The sequence below is a fragment of the Thrips palmi genome, unplaced genomic scaffold (assembly GCF_012932325.1).
Source record: "Thrips palmi isolate BJ-2018 unplaced genomic scaffold, TpBJ-2018v1 HiC_scaffold_11, whole genome shotgun sequence".
Classification (NCBI taxonomy): Eukaryota; Metazoa; Arthropoda; class Insecta; order Thysanoptera; family Thripidae; genus Thrips; species Thrips palmi.
In genome coordinates, this window is record NW_023144622.1 from 3,112,206 (window position 1) to 3,134,799 (window position 22,594).

At 59.8% G+C, this 22,594-nt stretch overlaps 2 protein-coding genes across 5 annotated transcripts; one reads left to right on the forward strand and one right to left on the reverse strand.

The window, feature by feature from the left end:
• Positions 1-136: 136 nt before the first annotated feature.
• Positions 137-17,299, reverse strand: LOC117639803 (alpha-tocopherol transfer protein-like). 4 transcript variants are annotated; one of them, XM_034375724.1, is made up of 9 exons: positions 13,890-14,041; positions 11,653-11,756; positions 7,091-7,244; positions 2,077-2,171; positions 1,809-1,962; positions 1,318-1,511; positions 1,118-1,228; positions 892-1,042; positions 137-806 (listed from the first exon to the last, which is right to left on the reverse strand). In XM_034375724.1, the coding sequence occupies exons 2-9, from the start codon at positions 11,710-11,712 to the stop codon at positions 772-774; spliced, it is 954 nt and encodes a 317-aa protein (XP_034231615.1). In that variant the 5' UTR covers positions 11,713-11,756; positions 13,890-14,041; the 3' UTR covers positions 137-771. The 4 variants fall into 4 exon arrangements, with proteins under 4 accessions (XP_034231615.1, XP_034231612.1, XP_034231614.1 ...); XM_034375721.1 differs by lacking the exon at positions 13,890-14,041 and adding an exon at positions 13,373-13,448; XM_034375723.1 differs by lacking the exons at positions 11,653-11,756; positions 13,890-14,041 and adding an exon at positions 17,172-17,299.
• An 812-nt stretch (positions 17,300-18,111) lies between these two features.
• LOC117639812 (fanconi-associated nuclease 1-like) lies at positions 18,112-22,434 on the forward strand. Its single transcript, XM_034375747.1, has 12 exons — positions 18,112-18,614; positions 18,746-18,841; positions 18,981-19,132; positions 19,206-19,425; positions 19,709-19,889; positions 20,175-20,414; positions 20,498-20,635; positions 20,701-20,914; positions 20,989-21,233; positions 21,306-21,732; positions 21,820-21,942; positions 22,025-22,434. The coding sequence occupies exons 1-12, from the start codon at positions 18,320-18,322 to the stop codon at positions 22,142-22,144; spliced, it is 2,451 nt and encodes an 816-aa protein (XP_034231638.1). The 5' UTR covers positions 18,112-18,319; the 3' UTR covers positions 22,145-22,434.
• The last annotated feature ends 160 nt before the right edge of the window (positions 22,435-22,594 follow it).

A 22,594-nucleotide genomic window follows, 5' to 3' on the forward strand; every position in this document is an offset into this window, starting at 1 on the left:
GATTTCTATGCAACCCATATTTAGAAAAACTTGATTTGCTAGGATATTTCCATTCAGTTCACATTTTTAATCTTTTCAACATATCATATTTTGGACACAACTTTGGCACAGATGTTGAAGAAAATTGGACAGTGGGTAAAAGTCATCAGATACAGATAAAATTTATTCTTGTAAAATACAGTGTTGCTTTTGCTTTCATGGTACACATGAAGTCTCTTCCGATTTAGGAGAATAAGGAAGCACAAAAGAGATTGTAGACATAAACAAAAATAAATTCTTATAAAAATAATATAACCACTGATAGCAAGTGCATTACATTAATCAAAACTGCAGAGAAAAGTTTACATACTTTGAAACTCTAAATACTTTCCCCATCTTGCTGAATGATCAAGCAAAATCAAGCACTTGCAGTGAGGCTACCTCCCCTAGTCCACACTTATTTGTTCTCAATCACAGCCACATATTTAAAATCTTGTTGGACTTGACACATGTCCCAACAGAATAATATAAAACAAATCATCGAGTACACTCAATATTAAATTATAATGATTTTATAATTAAAATATATTCTACAAATACATGGATTGAACCAAATTCAAAACATTTGGCACATTGTGCCTGAAGCCTACTAAACCAACCTGTACAAATCATTTAGAGAGCATGATCGGTGTTTCTAGTAGCCTTTGATGCCAGAATATCTTACAGGGAATGGGATTTTACCAGTTATGGTTGAGCTCTCGTAACATATCCACACCATTTGAACAGACTCGTCTACTTTTTTGTAGTGTAACCGTTTTGAGCACGCACTGCAACAAAACAAAAGTTTCGTAAAGAAAAATTATTTGGACAAAATCTTTATACGCTATTCAGAGCATCAGTTTCCAGACTTACGTTCGTAATGGGAGTCGTAGTTGGACAGGAGGTCACAGAGTTTTCCCCCTGGGAAGTCCGGAATGGCAACTCCACCACCGTAAGCTGTGGTCAAGCATTTTGCATCTACATGGTTTAGCAGAGACTGTCTGTCAGTGCCATGGAAGTGGATCTAAGACAAAGAAATTGAAATCAGTTGTGGGATTCTATAAACCTGTAGAGTGTTCAACGTCAACTTTCCACGCACCCTATTCCGCAGTTTAGCATTAAGCAGAGGCTTGAAAATGGCGAACACCATGTTAAACACGTAGGGTTGGTTTACAATGTGTACCCCCTTCAACCGGACGGGGATGCAATCCTGAAAATGAGGAAGGGACATGGTTAGACCAGACCTTAACACAAACACAGGTGCTCGTTGGGTGGCCTACCCCACAGGCGGCTACCTACCTGGACCCAGTCGACCACGGCCTTGGCGAAGCCGGGCGTGAACTGCCACACGTGCGACAGGGAGAGGCCGTCCATGTCCAGGATGACCTGCACGCCGGAGACCTGCGTCCGCGGCTCCGAGATGGCCGCCTCGAGCACCACCATCACGCCCTTGAAGATCTCATCCAGCGTGCACTGCTTGGGCTTCCACTTCTCTGCAAAGACAAAGGCACCAAAGGCTGGTTGTAAAAGGCCGTTCCCCAACACTGTTCCGGTGACGCACAGTGGTCCAGAAGACTGGTCCGGCCAAAACTATACACGCGTTGAGCTCCGGAGTCGCTAAATGGAACTCCAACCGCGCGTACGACCCCACCAATGGATTGTTCTCCGAACGAGGAATCCATTGGTGGGGTCAAGCTCAGTTCGAGTCCTGTTTAGCGACTCTGGAGCTCAAAACGCGTCTAGAGGCGCCGGTCCTCTGGGCCAATCCACTGTGTGGCGGGGAAACTTACTTCCGGCCTCGATGAGCAGCACCCTGCGGCCCAGGTGGTCCCTGGTCGGGAACACCGTCAGGATGCCCTGCTCGAACACGTTCCGCTCGCGACTCGGGATCAGGCCCGAGCAGTACTTGGGGTACTTCACCTTGAAGCGGAAGAAGTTCTGCATCTGCGAAACCAAACGCCAGGGCGAGTTGAGAAGCACGGCGGGAGACACTGACATTGACCTTGACAGCGAAAAAAAAGGACAGCTGCGCCAGCCGAAGTTTCATTTCAAACTTACCCGCGTGTAAGCGCTCTCCGGGTAGAAGTGGGTGGGCCTCAGGAAGGTGAGCAGGAAGTTCTCCTCCTCGTAGGGTACGTCCAGCTCGGGGTCGGCTGCGAACAGAAAAGGATGGCACTGAGTAAATTTGAACAGAACGACGTCAAGGACGAGAGGGCAACGACTCGGACTCGCAGCGATTGACGTACAGCCACTCGGCCGCTCGAGCAGACGCTAAGAAACAAGTCGATATTTGTTGGGGATCCGGTTTGGTGTACACGCGCTATTCGGGTCGTTCCAGAGGTCAATATGGGACACTGTTGCCGAGACTGAAATAAAATTCAGCCCGACATCTATTTGTTTTCAATTCAGACGTTCACATGGCTAAGAGACTAACTAGGGCCAAGAGACTAACGGTTAACTGGGGCACTGCCGCTATGGTTAGTTACTAACCATAGCGGCAGTGCCCCAGTTCGTAGCATCTCTTCACTCGAGGCCTTCATGGTGCCAGGAGGCAAGGTCACCCGAAATACCTGACCGCCCAATTGCCGCCAACTGGTTTTCTGGTTTCCGACCGCCAAACCAAGTTCACCAAACCGCCAAAATATTCCGCCCCGCTGACTTCTTTCTGGCATCCCACATTTATTTTCTCTGCAAAAAAAAAAAAGTTCTTCCCAGCAGAACGTCGACCTGCGTGGAAGGCAGCTGCATAAGAGACTGCGCGCGGAAGTGGCCCTGATCGCACTCGACTGCCTCAGACGCAGCAGGCCTCTCGCCCGCACGGGTGCGAGAGAGACGGACAGACGAAGGGATCGCCATTTGGAATCAGCCTGCAGTACCACTCAGTGCATTACGACATGGGTTCCGGACTAGTTACACTAGTTACCCTAGTTCACTGGTCGGACCGCAGACTTCCACTCCAGGACGACTGCTGCTCCCACCGGCCGCGCGCGTCCCTACACTACGAACACGTTTCCGCGGCCAGGGCATTCCCAGCCGTTCCCCGGGCATCTCCGCTCGATTCACGGAGAAAGAGGCGGTGCCTCAGTCGGAAATGAAAATCAATTTCTTGATGGGCTCCACTGCAAAATGTCTCTTTGCACAAGGGTTCCAAAATGGACAGGCCTTTTACCTCCGAGAGGGAACCAATGAAAACTGCGAAGGAACGACCCAAATCGCATTAATCAGCGAATGAGAGAACGCGTCGGCGAATGAATGACTGGCAAGGAAATTCCAGGGGGCGTGGCGGCGGCGCGGCCGAAGAGAGCAGCAGCGTCAGTTGGAAAGTGAGAGTGGGACCGCGCAGAGCCAGACTTGGGAAAGAAAGGGGGGGGGGGCGTCGCGACGCCGCGAGGGGCACGCGGGCCCCACGCCCCACCCAGCCCGCGCGCAGCCGGCCAGCCGGGCCAGCCGGGCCAGCCGCCGACGGCATGGAGATGGAGAAGAAGGCCGTGGAGGAGGAAGCTGCAGTGCCATGCCGTCATCGGCGCTTCCCCGGGCCGCAGCGCAGTGTGTCAGAAGAGCCGAAACTCTCGACGCGTTTTGAGCTCCAGAGTCGCTAAACGGGACCCAAACCGAACGTGTGACCCCACCAATGGATCCCTCGTTCGGAGAGCAATCCATTGGTGGGGTCACACGTTCTGTTCGAGTCCCATTTAGCGACTCTGGAGCTCAAAACGCGTCCGGGATTTTGACCGCCTCCGCCGGTCTTCTGACCCACTGCGCGCACTCCGACGCCAGCAGGCAGACGAGTCGTTTCGTCGCTCCGTCTCTGTCGCTCTCATGGGGCTCTCCATGAAGGTGCAAGAGAGACAGAGCGAGCCGCCCGGCAGCAGCCAAGCCGGACGCGGCACGGCCGGTGTTTGGCCGAAGATAAGCACAACGGTGGTCAATAATCAGAGCGATAGCGACAAGCCCGTCTCGTCTCGCCGGTGGCGGCTAGGTAGAGCAGCTAGCGCCAGGTGGCGTCTGTCTCACTCGCACCCCTGCGGCACGCCGGCACGCCCCCACGAGTGCGAGAGAGACAGAGTGACGATGGTTCGAAGTAGGCCCGCCTGGCAGTGTACTGCTCGGGGCGGACACCGGCACAGTGTTTCGGCCGCGCGAAAACACGAAACCCCCACGGCCAGCAAGAGAGAGACGGGGAGAGGCCCATGGACCTATGTGAGCCTGAGCCTCCTATTCCGGGAGGACAGATAAGTCTGCAGGTTTGCAGCGCCAAGGACGTCTCGCTTTTTACAGCAGGACGTATTCAGCGCGGACAAAGGCGCCGCGCGCAGCCCGGCGGCCTTGAACTAGCAGCACACTCAGAGTCGTCTTCGTCGCTCTGTCTCTCTCGCACCCACACGGGACGCCCCACGAGTGCGAGAGAGACAGAGCGACGAAAACGACTCTCGGAATCGGGCTGCCGGAGGGAAGTTCCGCTCCGCTGGCGGGGAATTCGAAAGAATTCCAACAAAGCCCCGACACGACGCTCGCGCTAACCACCCCAGCGAACACGGAGTGGATTTGCCAGAGGTGGCCAAATTTCTACGCGCGTTTTGAGCTCCAGAGTCGCTAAATGGGACTCGAATCGAACGAGTGACCCCACCAATGGATTGCTCTCCGAAGGAGGAATCCATTGGTGGGGTCACACGTTCGGTTCGAGTCCTGTTTAGCGGCTCTGGAGCTCAAAACGCGTGCAGAGCTTTGGCCGCCTCCACCGGTCTTCTGACCCACTGTGCAGCGTCGCTTCCGCTTCCGCTGTGGGTCTTCTTTCTGGCAGTGCCGCGGCTCGGGTTGCTGTCCTTGCATTTCCAGCCGATAGTGGAGCCTGCTCTAGATCCCTGGGGGCGTTGCCCGCGGCAGCGCTGGGCCTGGCTGGGCCTGGCTGAGCCCACTCACAACGCGTCGCGACACTGATACCGCACAGTGGGCCGGAGTCTCGGGCATCTGCACTCAGCAGGCCGCTTCCGAAGAAAGCCCTGTCGCTCCGTCTCTCTCGCACCCTGCTCCGGGACAAGTGCGAGAGAGACGGAGCGACGGCCTGGCTGCAGGCGCTGCAGGCCGTGATGCACTTCCCGACGATGCGTCAGGGTCAACCAACACGGCGACCTAAGGTCCTTTTGTCACCCCGTCTCTGTCGCACTCATGGTGCGTCCCGTTGGGGCGCGAGAGAGAGACAGAGCGACCACTGCAGCCGGCGGTAATCTCAATCTCGAGTAGTGCGGCATGCATCGTCGCCAGCACGAGGTAAACACGAGCTGTCACCCTGCAGGCTGATTCCGAGAGTCATTTTCGTCGCTCTGTCGCTCTCGCATCTTCACGAGGCGCCAAGATGCGAGAGAGACAGAGCGACGAAAACGACTCTCGGAATCAGTCTGCTTGTCTTCTCCCTCTATCTACCTATCTATCCGCCTTGGAAATCAGTCCGGCACACCGCAAGAGCCGCATTCCCGGCCCGTCGCCGGCGTGGCCCTCCGCCCACGAGCTTGAGTGACAGCTGCACATCCTGGAGGCCTGCCCGGCGGCCTGGGTTGCGTAAGACGGCACCGCCCGAAGGCACCTGTCTTTCCCTTTACTTTGTTTTCCAGGGGATCGGAGTCACGTGACAGGCCAGCAGAGTCGTCTCTCTCGCACTCATGGGGCGTGCCGTAAGGGTGCGAGAGAGACAGCGACAAAGCGATCTTCTGAATCCCTCGGCAGGCTAGGCGTCAACGTGCTGTCAGAACGGCGGGACGATGCAGCGTGCCTCTCAAGGGCGACAGGGCAGCGACTGTCTGTCTCTCTCGCACTCACGGCGTGCCCTAGGGGTGCGAGAGAGACAGACGGCTGCAACGGCGGCCTGCCAAAGCCGCGGCGCGACGCGTTGACCCTCGCGACGGCACGTGGCGGCAGCGACGCGACCAAGACGAAGTAGGCCTTCTTGGTGCCGGCGGCGCTTGGCTGCGGTTTCCTGCAGGACCCCCAGGACCCCCAGGACCCCGCTCTACAATTACGAGAAAGCGAGGCGGTGCCGCGGCGCCGCGGTCTCGGTGCAGCATGCAGCGCGAACGCCGCGAACCAGGAAACCAGCAACGCCGAGCAGCGCGATCAAAGGGTTCCGACAACTCGCATAACGCCTCGACGCACCGCGGCCATCCGCAGCCATTTGCAGCTCGTTTAGCCGCGTTTAGCCCGGCCGGCGGCAAAGGGAATCATTTTGACCCGGCCTGGCGGACGACACTCACTGCCACACTGTGGGAACCGCAATCTAACGCCGTGGCTTGCCGTGGCTTGCCGGCAGCAGACTGAGTCCGAGAGTCGTTCTTGGTCGCTTTGCCTCTCTCGCACCTATACAGGACGCCCCGCGAGTGCGAGAGAGGCAGAGCGACGACAACGCCTCTCGGAATCGGTGTGCTGGGAAAGTAGGCCTGTCTGTGTCTCCTCCGATTGACAACGACAACGCCGGGCCGCAGGTGCGCGGGCGGCGCCATGCGGGGCGGGGCGGGGGCGGGCAAGGGGGCGGGGGGCCACCTCGGCAACCCTCCCGGAGGGTCGGCCGGGGTCAACAAGCATAGCAGCGAGCGCGCAGCCGCGCAGACGAGGCCGCCAGCCCGTCCACTAACAGACTGATTCCGAGCAGTGCCCCCGTCGCTGCGTCTCTCTCGCACTTCTGCCGTGGGCCCCACGAGTGCGAGAGAGACGGAGCGACGTCCACAAAGCGGGCGGTCATCGTGGTGCAGCCTGGTGCAGCCGATGCGGGACGCAGAGAAAGCCGAAAGCTCTGGGGGATATGTTAAGGGAGCAGGTTTCCCTCCTGGTCGCGCAGAGTTCCAAAACAAACAATGGAGCGTGAACATGGACATCGCGTGCGCTAGGCGCCTCCAGGAAGGACCTTCTGCCACTCGGCCGGGATGCCCATTGACACGATTCGCACACCTGGCAGGCTGATTCCGAGGGTCGTCTTCGCCGCTCTGTCTCCCTCGCACCTGTACGGGACGCCCCGTGAGTGCTGGAGAGACAGAGCGACGAAAACGACTCTCGGAATGAGTCCGCGCTGGCCGTCCGTACTCACCTTTGAGCAGCTCCCGCAGCTTGGCGACGGCCTCCTTCTTCTGCTCGGGCGTCTCTCGCAGCTCCAGCCGCGCGCGCTCCTCGTACTCGTCGCCGAACTCCTCGCTCTCGAAGCGCAGGACGAACTCGCCCATCTGCAGGAACAGACTCTCCGCCTCGTCGGGGGAGATGGACGTGCACCACCGGTTACTAACACCCATCGTGGAGGACGCACTCAGGCACGCACACAATCACACACACACGCGCGCGCGCTGTCGCGGCGCCACTGGACGGCAGCCAACAGCTGATCCGCAGCCGGGGAGCGGAGACGCGACGCGAAGCGAGGCTGGAGAGGAGAGCACAGCGGACGCGCCTGGACCGGAGGACGCGGAGCAACAACTGGCTGGCGGAGCGGAGCGGAGCGGCGGCTTGGAGTGGAGCGCAACGCAGCACCAGCCAGCACCAGCAGAGCACGACGGCCAGGCACCAGGCAGGCCAGGGGCAGGCCGGCACGACGCGGCCGAGCCAAGCCAGGGAAGCCAGCCGAAGCCAGCCAAAGCCGCGGCACTGCTCACTCACTCACGGCACACTCCACTCACTCCACCAGGCCGTGCCGTGGCCAGCCGCGGCGAGCCCCGCCGGTGTGTTGCGGTCGAAGGGCCTGGCGGGGCCTGGCGGGGCTTGGGGCAGAACCGCGGCGGCGGCGGCGGCGGCGTGGAGGCCCCACCCCGCCCGCCCCGCCACGCCCCGCCGAGACGCCCGCCAAGCCTTCGCCCTGCTCCGCCCTACGGCGCCGTAACGACGTAACACATTGCAGCGTCGTCGGCGTCGTCGCAGCATAACCAGAGCACTTCATTGTGCCACCCTCTCGCGCCGACAGCCGCGCGCGCGCGTGTGCGTGCGTGCGTGCGTGTGAGTGCGTTCGTCACCTCACTCCTCACTCCAGATGTACCAAACGAACAGAATCACATCTACGTTGCAAAATAAAAAGCACACACATATAAACAGAAATGTCTTCGTAACCCCCCCCCCCCCCACGGACCTCCGACAATACCGACACTGCAGCAGAGGCGACAACAACAACAACAGCAAGTAACGTGAGCGCGGATGGCGTGCCGTTTTATCTGTGATCCGAAATGTTGTGCTCCAAAGCACAGCTCGAAGATGGGGCGTGTATTTTCTCCACGCGGTCCGGGCGTCGCGACGCGATAGTGCAGTAGTGGTGCACACCGGTAGTTGATACACTGGAGACACAATGGGCGCGCTTTTGGCACTTCCCTCCCCCCTCCCCCTCCTTTTCCGATTGCAGCCGCGTGCGTGACTCATCTGGTGACGAGTCCCCCGTGCGACCCGGCGGACCCGGCGCGTCGTCGCCTCAGGCTCTCTCTCTCTCTCTCTCTCTCTCTCTCTCTCTCTCTCTCTCTCTCTCTCTCTCTCTCTCTCTCTCTCTCTCTCTCTCTCTCTCTCTCTCTCCGTACGCCGCCGTTGCCCCCGCGTACACGACGACCTACGTCCCGGAACGCGCATCCTAAAAGGTGCCAGGTACTTTCGGCCTTCGGGGAAGGTAAAAACGTACGTACTTTCGGAGAAGGTAAAAAAAATTACGTCCCCGACAGGTCGTCAGCCGGGGACGTTCATGAGCGCTAAAGGTGACTCGCTACGCGGAACAGTAATGTACAGTCGGCGCGCAATGGTTTCGAGCAGAACGAACCGGACGTCACATTTTCAAAATTCCGTCCCGGCCGCGGTTTTGTGTCCTTAAGCATATATTAAGGCAAATAAAAATTTAAAAAAATACAAAATAATTTTTTAAAAAATAAACACGCGACAAAAAAATGAAAATTTGCCAAAAAAGTGCTATAAAATGGCATTGCGGCTCTCAGGGAGGGAGGCCAGAGTGCGAGAGAGACGAGACCACACCGTTACACGCGGAAGATGAGACGGACAGTCGTTATTTACAGCGCGGCCGCTTGGCCTTGTCCTTCCCTCGCCTGCAAGGCCTGCTTCGAAAACGCACCGCTGCACTGAGCGCTATGCCTCACGCCGTCTCTCTCGCACTCTGTCCCGGCCGGCCATCGCAAGACAAAGAGGGAAGAGGGACCGAAGACAAAAACGCAACTGCAAGCCGCAGACCCTCTAAAGAAACTCGCCCAAGGACAATCTCTCTAGGAATAGCTGGGCCTAGAAATAACAAACACCCCACGACTGTGACGCGCGGTCACAGCGATACCATATTATCAACGCGCCAATTATCTAGTTGTTTCTATCTCGAGGCGCATGCACGCGACGCGGATTTCTTTTCGGCAAATTTATTTAATGAGGGCCAGTCGAAGCCAACGTCAAGTCTGAGCGAAATGGAGGAAAACGACCGCGAGGACGTCAAATTACACGTCCTGGCCGACGAACCAGGAAGGACCGTCCTCACACGGCACACAGTGGGTCGGAAGACCGGCGCAGGCGGCCAAAACTCTGGGCGCGTTTTGAGCTCCAGAGTCGCTAAACAGGCCTCGAAACGAGCGTGTGACCCCACCAATGGATTCCTCTTTCGGAGAGCAGATCATTGGTAGGGGTCAAACGTTCAGTTCGGGTCCCATTTAGCGACGCTGGAGCTTAAAACACGTCCGGGACTATGACCGCCTCCACCGGTCTTCTGGCCCACTGTGCGGCACCGGCAACCTAACCGCTGCCCCAGAGGCAGCTCCTGCGAGGTTCCGCGGCGGCATTATGAATTTGCGTTGTCCTAGTTTTCCAGTGGAGCGTGGACGCGACTTACGAGGTGGGCGTCGATGGGGCCGTAGCCAGACGCGTCGGAGCCACCCCGCTTGCCGACGGGCTGGGTGGCCCGCTGCAGCACCTCCAGGCCCACGGCGCCCATGGCCTCCGGGCCGTCGCGCTTCAACACCAAGCACCCCGACATGGCTCTGCCTGCTCTGCCTGCGCTCGCCGTGCAACGCGGCCGAGAGAGCCCAGCACTACAAACCGGCCGGCGAGCGACACTTTCGCTTTTATAAGCACCGCCCCGCCGGGGATGCTGGCCGGCGAAAAAAATAATGAAGGAAGAATTGGACGACGCGACGATACGGAGAATAACCAAGAGCGCCTGTGCGTGTGTGTCTGTGTGTGTTTACGTTCACGTCGATGCGGCGGCGCGGCGGAACTGTGTCAGGGATAAGGGTCAGCAGGGCGGGGTCGGGCACGCTCCCGGTAATCTCGCCGCATCGCTGCATCGCCGCATTGCCTCGTGGCCTTAAAGTCGCGCCTCGCGCTTCGCGGCCGCCGATGAGCCGATAACGGGCCGATAACGGGCCGATAACGGGCCGATAACGCGCCAGGCGATACCCCGCGCTCCAGAGACCTGAACGCGCACCTTCCTTCCTGCGGGCTCCGGGCGCCATGCCACCGGCGGCACTACACGACGGCGATACCCCGCGCCCTGACCGCGCTGCAGGTTGGGTTGCCGCCTGACCGGCGGCAGCCGCTGGCAGCCGCTAGCGGTGGGCGCACAGTGGGCTAGAAGACCGGTGGAGGCGGTCCCATTCCTAGAGATCCAGAGTCGCTTAGTGGGACTCAGCCGAACGTGTGACCCCACTAATGGATTGCTCTCCGAACGAGGAATCCATTGGTGGGGTCACACGTTCGGTCCGACTCCTGTTTAGCGACTCTGGAGCTCAAAACGCGTTAAGAGTTTCGGCCGCCGGCGCCGGTCTTCTGGCCCACTGCGAGACGGTGTCCCCCGGGAACACCTTGCCTTGTGGGGACGGGGACGCGGGGCATTGGCAATCGGAGACGCTTCGGCCGCTGCGGGGCTGCGGGGGCGTCGTCGGTGTCGCCACGCCACTGGCCTCGCGAGGCCCCCGTCGTCGGCCCGTCCGGGTCCGGGAGAAAGCACCACGGCGTGGCTTCGCGTCGCCGTGGCGTCGCGCGGCCCGATGAGAGCGTCGCCGACCTCCAGCACGAACACGAAGAAAAGTGCGGCTTCACCGGAAAAGCGAGACACAGGTGAGGGCGCACTCGGAAAACAGCAGGACCCATTCCAGCAGCGTAATGACTAGAGCAACGTCGTAAACCAACCAACCAACAACCATCAAGCGATGGCGGCGTGCCTGTTTTTGGGCGCGGTCCGCCGCCGGGGCCCGCGTCACCGTCGCCCTCGACGCGCCCCCGGCCCCGCCGAGTCTCCACTGACTAAATACGCCTTTGTTGTGACGGCGCTCTCTCGCTCTCTCACTCCTCGTCCTGTCCTTCTCGCCTCCCATCGCGACATGCCCAGCATGCCGACTGGAACAACGCGCGCATATCATCAGTTTCGCCGACACGTGGCGCATGCACACCGCCAAACAGCGACCAAGACAACAACAACAACAACAACAAAACAACAACAAAACAACAACAAGAAACCAGCAACTGTCAACCCCTGTGAGATGACCGGACGCCTGCGAGGTAGGCAATGCCCTCCTGCAGACTCGCGTGTGTTGCGGCGCTGCCCACCCGGCGGTTCGCAGGCGCTCCCCGGCCGGCGCTCGACTTCCTGGTGACTTGACTTGTCATTTTCCCATCGAGAACACCCATTTTCATTTGGCTTACAGTCTTGAGGCCGTCCAGCACGTCGGGCCACGTCCACGAGGTCCCCGCCTTGGGCGCCATGCCGCGCCGCTCGTCCACCTCGTCCACGCACGTCCACCGCGACACTGCCAAAGCACATGCATGCAATCCTTAGAGGGGGGAGGGGGAGGGGGGAGTCTGTTTGGTTCCATGTCCGAGCCGCGCGTCGCCGTCCGGGGAGGACGAAGACGAAGGTGACCGTCACGACAGCGACGACGTACTCGTCCTGCCTCGGCGTTCGCCCCGCGCGGCCCCGCCCTTGCCTTGCCTCCGCGTTCGCCAGCACACTGGTTCCGAGAGTCGTCGCTCTCTCTCGCTCTCACGGAACGCCCCGTGTAGGTGCGACGGAGACAGAGCGACGACTCTCGGATTCAGTCTGCAGCTTGCCGCCGATAACATACATTACGCGACGCGCTTCTCTTTGTGTGCAGGACTTCGGGAAGGGCGGACCCAACCGTGGCCCGTGGCACCCACACAGTGTAGCACAATGGCCGCCTTATTTTTAGCCACACCGCCAAAAAATAAATTTAAAAAAAACTATTGTTTTTCCGTTTAGCGGCGCGGCGGCGCCAAGTCCTGCGGGGCCGTGACGTGGCGACATCCTCGCCCCGCCTGTATTGACCACTCGGTGACTCGGTCCAGAGAGCAAACCGCTCCAGACTCTCCGGAGAGGAGAGCCCGCCGCGCCAAGGCCAAGGTCGGCGAGTGTTTGACTGTTTGACTTCCGCTCGTCTCTTCTCCCGTTTCCCCGCCGGGGAGGCCGATTATCGCATTGGGAGGTCCTTGATCGACGCACTGCGCACAGCGCACGCGCCGCGAGTGCGAGAGAGAGAGGCAGAACGACGCTGGGAATGAGTCTGCTGTACATCACGCTCGTGACGTTATCGGGCACGGCGATAGCGTGCTGCCGGTGCGACGCGGTGCGAAGCGCCACAAACTCGCTCGCCGGGCAGGCAGTGTAGTGCCCCAAGCTGACGAGCGTCGTCGGCGCAGTGGCGTGCGGTGCTCCCGGGGGCACTCATTAGCCGGGACGACACGACGGGCACGGACGGGACGGGGCGGGACACCTGATCGAGGTGGGCCATCCATCCCAGGGGAGAGTAGCTCACCGCCCGAAAATTACTTTTTGAAAGCAATAATGTTTGGATCACGACGACGTTTGCGACGAGGGAGATGTTTTCCAGCGTGGCAGCAGAGGGTGCGTTCGAAAGCACCAACCTGCCTCTCTGTCACTTTATCACCAGTCCGCGGGGAGAAGACAGAGAGAGGGGGAGGGAGAGAGAAGATGGCGTGGATTGAGCCGTTCTGTCTACGCGACTTATCGTTGTTATTAAATCGGCCGGCCGATGAGGTAAGGTCAGTGCTTATCGCGGCGACCGTTTCGGGAGGAGGCGGGGCGGGGCGGGGCGGGGCGGGGCGGGGCGTGCACCTGACCTTGTGACAGAAATCGATAGGGCGGGGCCGCGAAATCACTTCAGTGGGCACCCAGCGGGCCGACGACCACAGTGGAGTGGACATGGAACCAAACACACACACAACGCACTCAGCGGGCCGCGGGTCTAACGACGCGCCACTCGCCGCCGACGGCGTGGCTCTTACAGACCCAGCGGCGGTATGCAAAGCATGCGCAATGGTCTAGACCCGCGGCCCCCGCGAGTGCCCCGCCTTGCAGTGCAGTGGCGGCCAGATAAATTCAATTAACCAAGGAGGGTGCCGGTCGGATCGGAGTGGATGGACGCGACCCCACGCGACCCCTTTAGCATGCCTTTGATACAAAGTGCGATAATCCGCCTTAATTCGGAAGCAGTATTGTCTCAAAGTTGATCAAAACGGTCACAAATGTCATTGAAAAATCGTGTTTTGGGCTGACTTTAAGCATCCACTGCGTCTGATCCGAGGCGGTATTTCGTCCTCCCTCAACGGGCAATTGGTCTTTGGACCTTCCTTTTGCATGTCTTTGTTACGGAGTGCGATTATCTGCCTTACTTTGGGAGCAGTACTGCCGCAAAGTTGATCAAAACAGTCACAAATGTCTGAAAAATCGTGTTTTGATCAACTTTGCAGCAATACTGCTCCCAAACTCAGGCAGATAATCGCACTCCGTAACAAAGGCATGCTAAAGGAAGATCCAGAGACCAATTGCCCGTTGAGGGAGGACGAAATACCGCCTGGACGCAGTGGATGCTTAAAGTCAAAAAGTCAAACAGTGGCCGCCTCACCAAAGCTCCGCCCTAATCAAACCGACGCGTGGAGGACGAGGACGGCGCGTGCAGGCGATGCAGGCGAAGCAGGTCGACGCCGTGGTGCGGAGCGGTGCGGAGCGCTCCCCCTCGACAGTGTGCGTCGTGGCGGCCAAGGCGATGTCTGCCGTGTCGGCCAGCGAGCTCTGAGCCACCGATGCGGGCACCGTGGGGCCCAGCTTGGCGCAGCTTGGCGCAGCACAACACAACACCTGCTGACTAGCACTGCCGCCGCCGAGCCGCGCCGCGCGCGCAGGGGCTGCTCGCGGCTCCTGGGCTACGCGGCTACGGGGCCACATTCATCGCCCTTGTCCCCGCCCCGCCCCGCCCCGCCGCCCGCCCGCCCCGCCCCGCCCCGCCCCGCCCCGCCCCGCCAGGAATCCCCAGGGGGCTCACCTCCGCGCGGCGGGCCCGGCGGGGGAGGGGCCGCGCGCCGCGACGCCGGGAAGGACCTTTGACGCGAGGCCTCTGCCGTCTGCCCGCCGGGACGAGAACAAACTCCAGTGTCGACATTGGACTCCAGGCCGCATTACCGCAGTGCACTGCCCGCTGTCTTCTACCTCCACCGTGCGCGCTGTCTCTCTCGCACTCGTGGGGCGTGGCGGAGGGGTGCGAGAGAGACAGAGCGACACTCGCGGTCATCAATCGGTGTTTGAGTGCGCGCCGAACGGCCGAGTAGCGGCAACACCTGCAGCCAGACGAGGTTACCGCCATGCCGCCGCCACTGTGGCCAACGTGTTAGCGCTGATGCAGATTGCCAGATCCGACTATCTCCCCGCAGGCTGGCCCGCAGGCCGGCCAATTCGCGGGATAATTTCCTCACGCGTCTCGGGTCCCGATGTGGGCCTTGGAGCACCTTATGGCCCGCTTCAGCTTCGGCCCGCCTTGGCCCGTCTTTATGGCCCCCAGTGTGACTGCTCCTCCGCCGAACGTCGCGGCGCGTTGGGTTGCCTACCCTGGAGCGTCCGGGCCAGTGGGCCAGAAGACCGTTGGGGGTGGTCTCTGACGCGTTTTGAGCTCCAGAGTCGCTAAATGGGACTCGAACCGAACGTGTGACGAGACCCCACCAATGGATTGCTCTCCGAACGAGGAATCCATTGGTGGAGTCGCACGCTCGGTTCAGAGACTCTGAAGTTTTGGCCGGCGGCGCCGGTCTTCTAGCCCACTGTGCAGTTGCTGCACTTTCTGCCGCGTTCTGCTGACAGCAGCGGACCGATTCCGCTCGGCGTTTCGTCGCTCCGTCTCTCTCGCACGCAAAGCCCCGTGAGAGCGAGAGACACAGAACGACGCAGGCCCCTCGCTGGTTCCAGTCGTCCGAGCAGATTCTCCTCGTGCATGGCCGTGGCGCTGTTGGCCCGGCCAAGCGCGCCAAGCGTCGTCAGCTGTCGGCCATGGGATGAGAAGCGTCAAGAGAAAAGGAGGGGGGGCAATGTCCCAAATTGCGCGCAAACACACACACCTAAGGAATGCCAAAATTGTTCACTCTTGACTTGAGTACGAAGGAGCTTGGTGCGTGATAGCACGTGTTGCATTTCCCGTCCTGTCGAAGACTTGGGCCCAACGACCCCGGACTGTCCGTCGTTTGCAGTGGGACGGCATGGCGGCGATACTCCGCGTCGCGCTGGTCGCGCTGCCCGGCCAAGGCGAGCCTGTTGTTGCGTCACGGAGCGGGCATACCCCTCGCGCGGGGGACTCCATGCCCGGTGCTCCAGTGCAGTTCGAAGGCCTCGCTTCTGTCTTTCTCTCTCTCGCCGACACGGGACGGCGGAGCTCGAGTGCGAGAGGGACAGAGCGACGATGTGCGGAATCAATCAGCTGAGAATGTCGGCAATTTAAAACCAAACTGGCAAGGCAAGTGCCATTGTTTTGATTTCGAGCACGTGACTCCACAGTATTCCCAATCACATTAACGCGTACAGTGCGGCATTCCTGCATTATAATCATATTCGTTACTGATCGAGGCTGGAGCCGAAGAGCGCGTTTTTATAGCGCGGCTTTGGATTGGCGCACTCAAACGCATTCGCACTGTTTCCCTCCTGGCGCACTTCCTCAGTGGACTCACCTCGGGACTCACTCACTAGGGGCAGCCGGTTTGCACTTATCGCTTTTCTAGGCCGTTTCACTAAACTGATTCTCACGTCGACGGTTACCCGACATGCGAAAATGCCCTCCATAAAACAGAAACCAGCACCCCAGTCAACGAAAATTAGGGGACAACCTTTTTGGTCCCGAATCAGGAAGCAAGCCGGCACGAACGCCATGGGCAATGACTGGCAATGACCGAAAGGGTAACGACTTCGGTAATCCGGATGACCCGAAATTTGGAGGTAATCCGGGGTAATACTGCGTAATCCAAAGGTGACCCAATATTTTTTTGTTGAAATCCGGAGGTAATCCGGCTGACCCGAAATTTACCAGTCGTTACCCCCTCGGCAATGACTGATGGACTCACTGACCCCCAGTCGATCTGCTGGGACGTGCTGGGATACTAAGACCAAAACAACAACAGCAACAAAACCAGAGTCGGCAGCCAGCTGGATACCGGAAACAGGCGGAAACAGCCTCCAGCGTCGGCGAGTCTAGTGCCTTCCCGCCAGTGCCGGCCGGACGAGACTGGGCTCAGCGAGGACTGTTTGTTTTTATTTTTACAAAAGTAAATCCGTTTTATTTTCCATCCTTTCGACCCTGACCGCTGGGTGTCTAAGGAAAAGGTCACTGACAAAGGCCACTGCCAGGGGCGGCTAGGCTCCTGGAATTCCAGGGGAAGTCGCGCCTATTGTCACCCCCAGGAGGCACCCTGCAGCGCCCTGCGACGTCATTCATCCCCTTTCGGCCTTTCCTCACACTGTAAAAAGTCCATTAGTTTCAGTTGTGTTGACTGTGGGGTACTTTCATAGACGGTCGCGTGGCGGCGAGGGATCGACTCTTTCCCACGCCATCAGCTGCCATGCCCGGTGCACTCGGCCGGAAAAAGAGTCCCACTTGTCTCAAGAGGTGTATTTGCTCTACACTGACAAACCCAAACACCAGAGCGACTTTTTCGGCTCGACCGAACTGCCACTTTGTCGTCATACTCCATTTTATTCGAGCGAGTCCATTTTCCCCTAACGATACCGGAAATTGAATTTAGAGGAGAGGACGAGGTACTGGAGTTTTACTATAGTTTACTGTAGTTATAGGCGGGAAGGCCAGGGAAGACCAATGGACTCCAGGACCATCTGTGGCCTCGCGCAGGAAGTGCATATAATCTTTAAAACTTACATCTTCCCCCTCGACCTTCCAGGAGCCGTATCCGCCGTCCCGGGTCCGCGATGCCACCTTCGTCATGGCGGTCGATGCTATTCCAGAGTGCACGGCGCGGCGGTCTGCTGGAACCACTGGAACTACACTGCAGTGCACTGCACGCCGTGGAGGTGGTCTCGAGACTGGCCTATCATTGCGATCCGTCGCCTTCAGCCGCCAGCAGCCGCCACAGCACGCGAACGGTGTCCCCCTCCCCTCGCCCCGGCTCCAAAAACCTGTGACGCTGCCTAGCACTGCCTAGCCCGCCGTCTGCAGACTCATTCCGAAAGTCGTTTTGGAGAACATGGGTGCGCCTCATGGGTGCGAGAGAGACAGAGCGACGAATCTCGGAATGAGTCTGCCGGCCGCGTGCTGCCGCGTGCATGAGGGGACCGAGGGGACGACCTTTCCGCGGAGGGCGTCCGAAGTCCGCAGCCTCTACACTGGCTGGGCACGCCCCACGAGTGCGACAGAGACAGAGCGACGAAAGGAAGTCAGCTTGCTGGGACGCATCCGAAAAAGGGCGACGACGCGGCACGAGTGTGTTTGGGATAGTCGTGCAGGTCCCATCTCCCCCTCCCCTCCCCTCCCCTCCCCGTACCGCCAAAGTAGATCCGAACGACTGGAGTCGGGTCGCGGCACCGCCGTGACGACCCCATCCGTCTCGTGTCTCATGTCGCTCCACTGCCAAGTTCACTCCACTGCCAAAACACGGGGAACTCAGTCTTTTCTAAAGAAAGAGAAAGAATAATCACGGACTTGTCCGGACACGCTAGCGGAGTGTTTCCGAAACGGAAGTAAAACCCAATCGGAGGGTCAAGGCCACACCACAATAAGAGCCGCGTAAGGTCCAAGTATGAAATTTGCGACCAAAAGAGAGCATCGATATTCCTCTCTCGAAAGCAATTGGAATGAGCAGGGATGCTGTTTGCCGGGATGGCTGGCAGTGGCTGGGGTGGTGGCAGCGACGCTCCGCCCGGCGGTTGGTTGGCGCTGCGGGGTTGGCAGCCCTGGCGTAAACAAAGGGAGTTCTGCGTACTGACCGCGAGTCGCGTCAACGTGCACACGCGCTGCCGTCTTGCACACAAGTGTGCTAACGTGACCGCACGCGCTGGCACGCGTGGAACATGGCTGCATCCACCGCATCCACGTCCACGGGACACACGCAGGCCGACGATGACGAGGACGTGGCCGCGGCGGCGGGGCTGAAGCGGTGCTGGGTCGTCGTGGAGAGGTTACCGGCGGCACACCGCGCGAACGTCAACGGTGGCGGCGCGCCCGCCGTGCCCGCCAAGCACGACCACGCCGGCTTGACCAGGGAGTGCAGCGTGGTGCTGGAGAAGCTGGACCTGGGCAACAACACCACGTGGACCTTGGACAGCGTCGCACGCGCGAAACGCCCGAAGAAAGCGACGGCGAAAGGTAAGACGGAGAGCGTTGCTCTGTCTCCCTCGCACTCACGGGCCGTTGCGCTGGGGTGCGAGAGAGACAGCAAGCGACGGCACGGTGCGGGATCGGTTTGCCATGTTTTAATGTTTGATTGTGCCTCTCAGGGGTGCAGTGGGACACGCGGTTGCGTCACGAGAAGCGGCGACGGGCACTGAGAGACGGAGCCGTGCAGAAAAAAGCGGCTCTGCTGGTCACTCAGAGTGAGTATTTAACGACGAGGTGCGAAAGACGGGCTGCGTTTTTGCAGCCATAGTGCGCCTGCCTAAGCGAATCGAATCGAAACGAAACGGCCGAGAGGAAGCGGTGGCAATGCATGCGTAATTTGTTGTACGCCGACAGGGAGTGCTTGGAGGAGAGGGCGCGCGCGAGGATGGAAGACGGCGACGGCCTCGACGGCCAAGAGCACGACGACCTCCTCGACGGCCTCCGAAAACGCGGCGGCCGACGAGCACAAACTGCTGTACCTGAGCACGTTCGGCGACCTGGTCAAGGTAAGCGCCAGTGCAGTGGCTCAAAGACCGGCCCACTTCGTGCCGGGAAAGTAATTTGTACTTTGTTTGCTAGAAACTGGCCGAGGAAACCGGGGACTGCTCTAGCACCTTGGCGGAGTACGAGCGACAGGTGCTGCGGCAATGGCTGCAGCTGTCGGCGGAGACGGGCGCGGTCTACTTGAGGCTGCTGGGGCTGAAGGAGCCCTGGATCCGCGGCAGCCAAGTGCGGTGCCAGGAAGGCTCCATCCTGGAGCACTTCGCCGCCTTGGCGCAGACCGGCTTCGTCTCCAGTGGTGAGTCTCTGGCTGTCGTACCGTGTCACGCACAGTGGGCCAGACCGGTGGAGGCGGCCAAAATCCTAGAAGCGCTTTGAGCTCCAGAGTCGCTAAGTAGGACTCGAACCGACCGAACCACCAATGGATTGCTCTCCGAACGAGGAATCCATTCATGGGGTCACACGTTCGGTTCGAGTCCTATTTAGCGGCTCTGGAGCTCAAAACGCGTCTAGAATTTTGGCCGCCTCCGCCGGTCTTCCGGCAAATCCACTGAGTCACGCCCGGCTTTTTCATTCCCCAGAGTTCCAGTCGGCCGACCTGAAGCACATCTTGGAGCTGCTGCGCAAGGACGAGGTGGAGGCCGTGGCGGACGGCCTGGTCACCCTGCCCGCCTCCTCCAAGCGCAACAAGCTGTCGTTCGTGCGCGCCGTGCAGCGCTTCAGTGTCGAGACACCGCAGGCCCTGCCGCGGCTGCAGGCCAGGTATACAGTGTACCGTCCGAGACCCACAGTGTGCCAGAAGACCGGAGGGGTGGTTAGAATCCTGGACGCGTTTGGGGTCCAGAGTCGCTAAATGGGACTCGAATCGAATGTGTGACCCCACCAATGGATTCCTGTCCGAAAGAGGAATCCATTGGTGGGGTCACACGTTCGATTTGAGCCCTGTTTAGCGACTCTGGAGCTCAAAACGCGTCTAGAATTTTGGCCGGCTGCTCCAGTCTTTCTCTCCAGTGGACTCATGACTCATTGATTCCTTCCCTGCTGCAGGCTGTGCGTGGCGCTGGGTGGCTGCGTGCGCGTGCTGGCCGTGCCGCGGCAGCTCGTGGAGCGCGTGCTGCTGCTGCTGGCGGCCTGGGCGCCGTGCCCGCCCGACGGCGACCGCCTCCGCGCCGCCCGCGCGATGCTGCTGCGCCCCGTGCCCCAGCCGCTGCGGCTGGAGGGGCTGGGCTGGCGCGGACTGCCGCCCCCGCTGCGGTGCATGTTCACCACCCGCCAGCAAGCAGTGGCGTGAGTATAGCGTTGCCAACTAGAGGCCCAGGGCTCCACTACGGTTGCCAACAGTGGCCGAACTGAACCGCTCTCGTCTCCAGGTGGGAGTCTATCGCCAGCCACCGGACGGACTTGGAGGAGGCGGTGAAGCAGAGCCACTGGCCGAAGGTGGCCAACGTGACCGAAGAGCTGCTGCAAAGCTACCGCAGCCACCTCGCCACCTGCAGCTTGAACGACGAGTACGTAGCCAAACCCCATTTCTACCGTTGGACAACGTTTCCGATCATCGCCGGCTCTTTTACAGCGTCGCGAACCGCACGCTGGGCAACGCCCTGGCCGAGGCGCTGACGGTGGCGGCCGAGACGCTGGTGCGCTCCTGGGAGGAAGACAAGAAGACCCTCGCGCTCACGGTGTACTGCGAGCTGCTGGGCCAGCGCCTGCACGCGCAGGAGAAGAGGGTCCTGTGGGTGGCGGGCCACACCAAGCTGATGCAGGCGACGCCCGACGGCCAGCATGCAGTAAGAACGTCGTTGTTGGGCCCCAAGGCCGGCCGTCAACACGCGACTAACGCTGTTCTGTCTTTGCCCGCCAGGCGGCCGAGCTGCTCATCGGAGAGCTGGAGGACGGCGGCCATCGGGGCGCGCAGCGAGCTCACCTGGAGCGGAGCGCCGCGGCCTTCCTCGCCTTCGTGCAACGGCCGCAGGGGCAGGGGCGCGGCAGGGGCGACCAGGCCGACCTGACGGAGGACGTGCGGGCGCGGCTGGCTGAGCTGCTCTCCGCCCCGGTAGAGCTGCAGGACCTCGCCGTCGTCAGGCTGACGGCCTCGGCCCTGCCCGGGTAGGTCCCGATCTGCAACACAGTTCCGTCGTGTTGACGCGCGCGCCGCGACTAACGAAATCGCGTTTGCAGGAAAAGCGCGTCGCTGAAGAAGGTGTTCGTCTTCCAGCCGGCGGCCGGCGCCAAGAAGCAGCACTTGTCGGTGGAGGAGCGCGTCATGGCCAAGTACGCCAAGAGCGGCGAGTTCCCGCTCGGCCTCGACGACGAGGGCGAGACGCTCGTGTCGCTCGCGGTGCTGGCCTTCTGGAACGCGGTGTACGACGGCGGCGTGGACGACGCCTGGGGCAGCCCCTGCCAGGACAGGCCCCTGGACTGGGCGACGGACCGCTTCTGGGTGACGCGGCACATGGCCATGGAGGAGCGCTGCGACGCGCTGCTGCAGCACGCCGACGCCGAGGGACACGCGGCCGTCGCCGCCGACCTGCTGGCCGCCAGGGACGCCCTGGCCGGCACGCCCAGCCTGGTGCGGTGGCAGCTCCTGCAGGAGCTGGACCTGGAGGTGGGTAGCAGTGAGCAGCGGTGGCAGGAGCGTGCGCTCATTCGCAGTGTGCTCTTTGTGTGAGTGCTAGGCGTGTATGTGTTGCAGGGCCTTTTAAAATGCATCTCTGTTCCACTCTTCGTGGCCATTTGCCGGAGACTGCTGAGTGACTTCTCCTCGTACAGATCGGGATTCCCCGACCTCCTCCTGTGGAACCCCACCGAGTCGAAGGTAAGTAGGGTCTAGCTGGCGACATACACAGCCCCTACTTTTGGTTTGCGGGTCACTACACTGCAGCTTGTGTTCCGAGCAGAGCCTGTTCGTGGAGGTGAAGGGGCCCAAGGACGAGCTCTCCCTGCATCAGGCGAAGTGGCTCGAGTTCCTCAAGCAAAGCGGCGCGACAGTGGCTGTGGTGGAAGTTCGCACCAAATGAAAGCGGCCTCTTGGAGAGGTGAGCCAAGGTCGACTGCTAGAGACCCGCACGGCCGCACGCACGAGAAAAAGGCGCCTGCGCGGAGTGGTGCCTTATTTAGGGCGCCTCATTACAAGTTTCCGTTTTTTAATGTGTTAAACGAGAACGTTGTTGAGGTAAACCTTGTTTCTTTTGAAGCCATTGTAAGACGTGAATTCTCTTTTGAATGTAAATTTTGTTGCCATATCTCAAATATTTTATTTTGTTTTAGTCTATGGAATGTAATAAATAATAGACCTAATCGAACATGGCATCATCGGTATTTATTGATGGAACCACAAGATTCACTGGGACTCATCAATTTGCACAATGTCGAAGTAGGTGGAAAGCCCCTGCAGGATAGGCAATATTCCGCCACTGCACTGCCGTGGTCGACGGGCTTGCCTACCCTGCAGGCTGACCGGCTGACCC

Bases quoted from the DNA above. Each gene is read 5' to 3' on its own strand.
- LOC117639803 (XM_034375721.1), bottom strand. From the start codon at position 13,433: ATGCTAAAGGGGTCGCGTGGGGTCGCGTCCATCCACTCCGATCCGACC. The intron at 11,757-13,372 runs GTTAATTGAATT...GTGCTTTGGCAG, and splicing joins TCCGACCGGCACCCTCCTTG to TGTCGCGGTGGACGTGCGTG. The intron at 1,512-1,808 runs GTAAGTTTCCCC...TTGTCTTTGCAG, and splicing joins GCTGCTCATCGAGGCCGGAA to AGAAGTGGAAGCCCAAGCAG.
- LOC117639812 (XM_034375747.1), top strand. From the start codon at position 18,320: ATGGCTGCATCCACCGCATCCACGTCCACGGGACACACGCAGGCCGAC. The intron at 20,636-20,700 runs GTACGTAGCCAA...GCTCTTTTACAG, and splicing joins ACCTGCAGCTTGAACGACGA to CGTCGCGAACCGCACGCTGG. The intron at 21,733-21,819 runs GTGGGTAGCAGT...TATGTGTTGCAG, and splicing joins TGCAGGAGCTGGACCTGGAG to GGCCTTTTAAAATGCATCTC.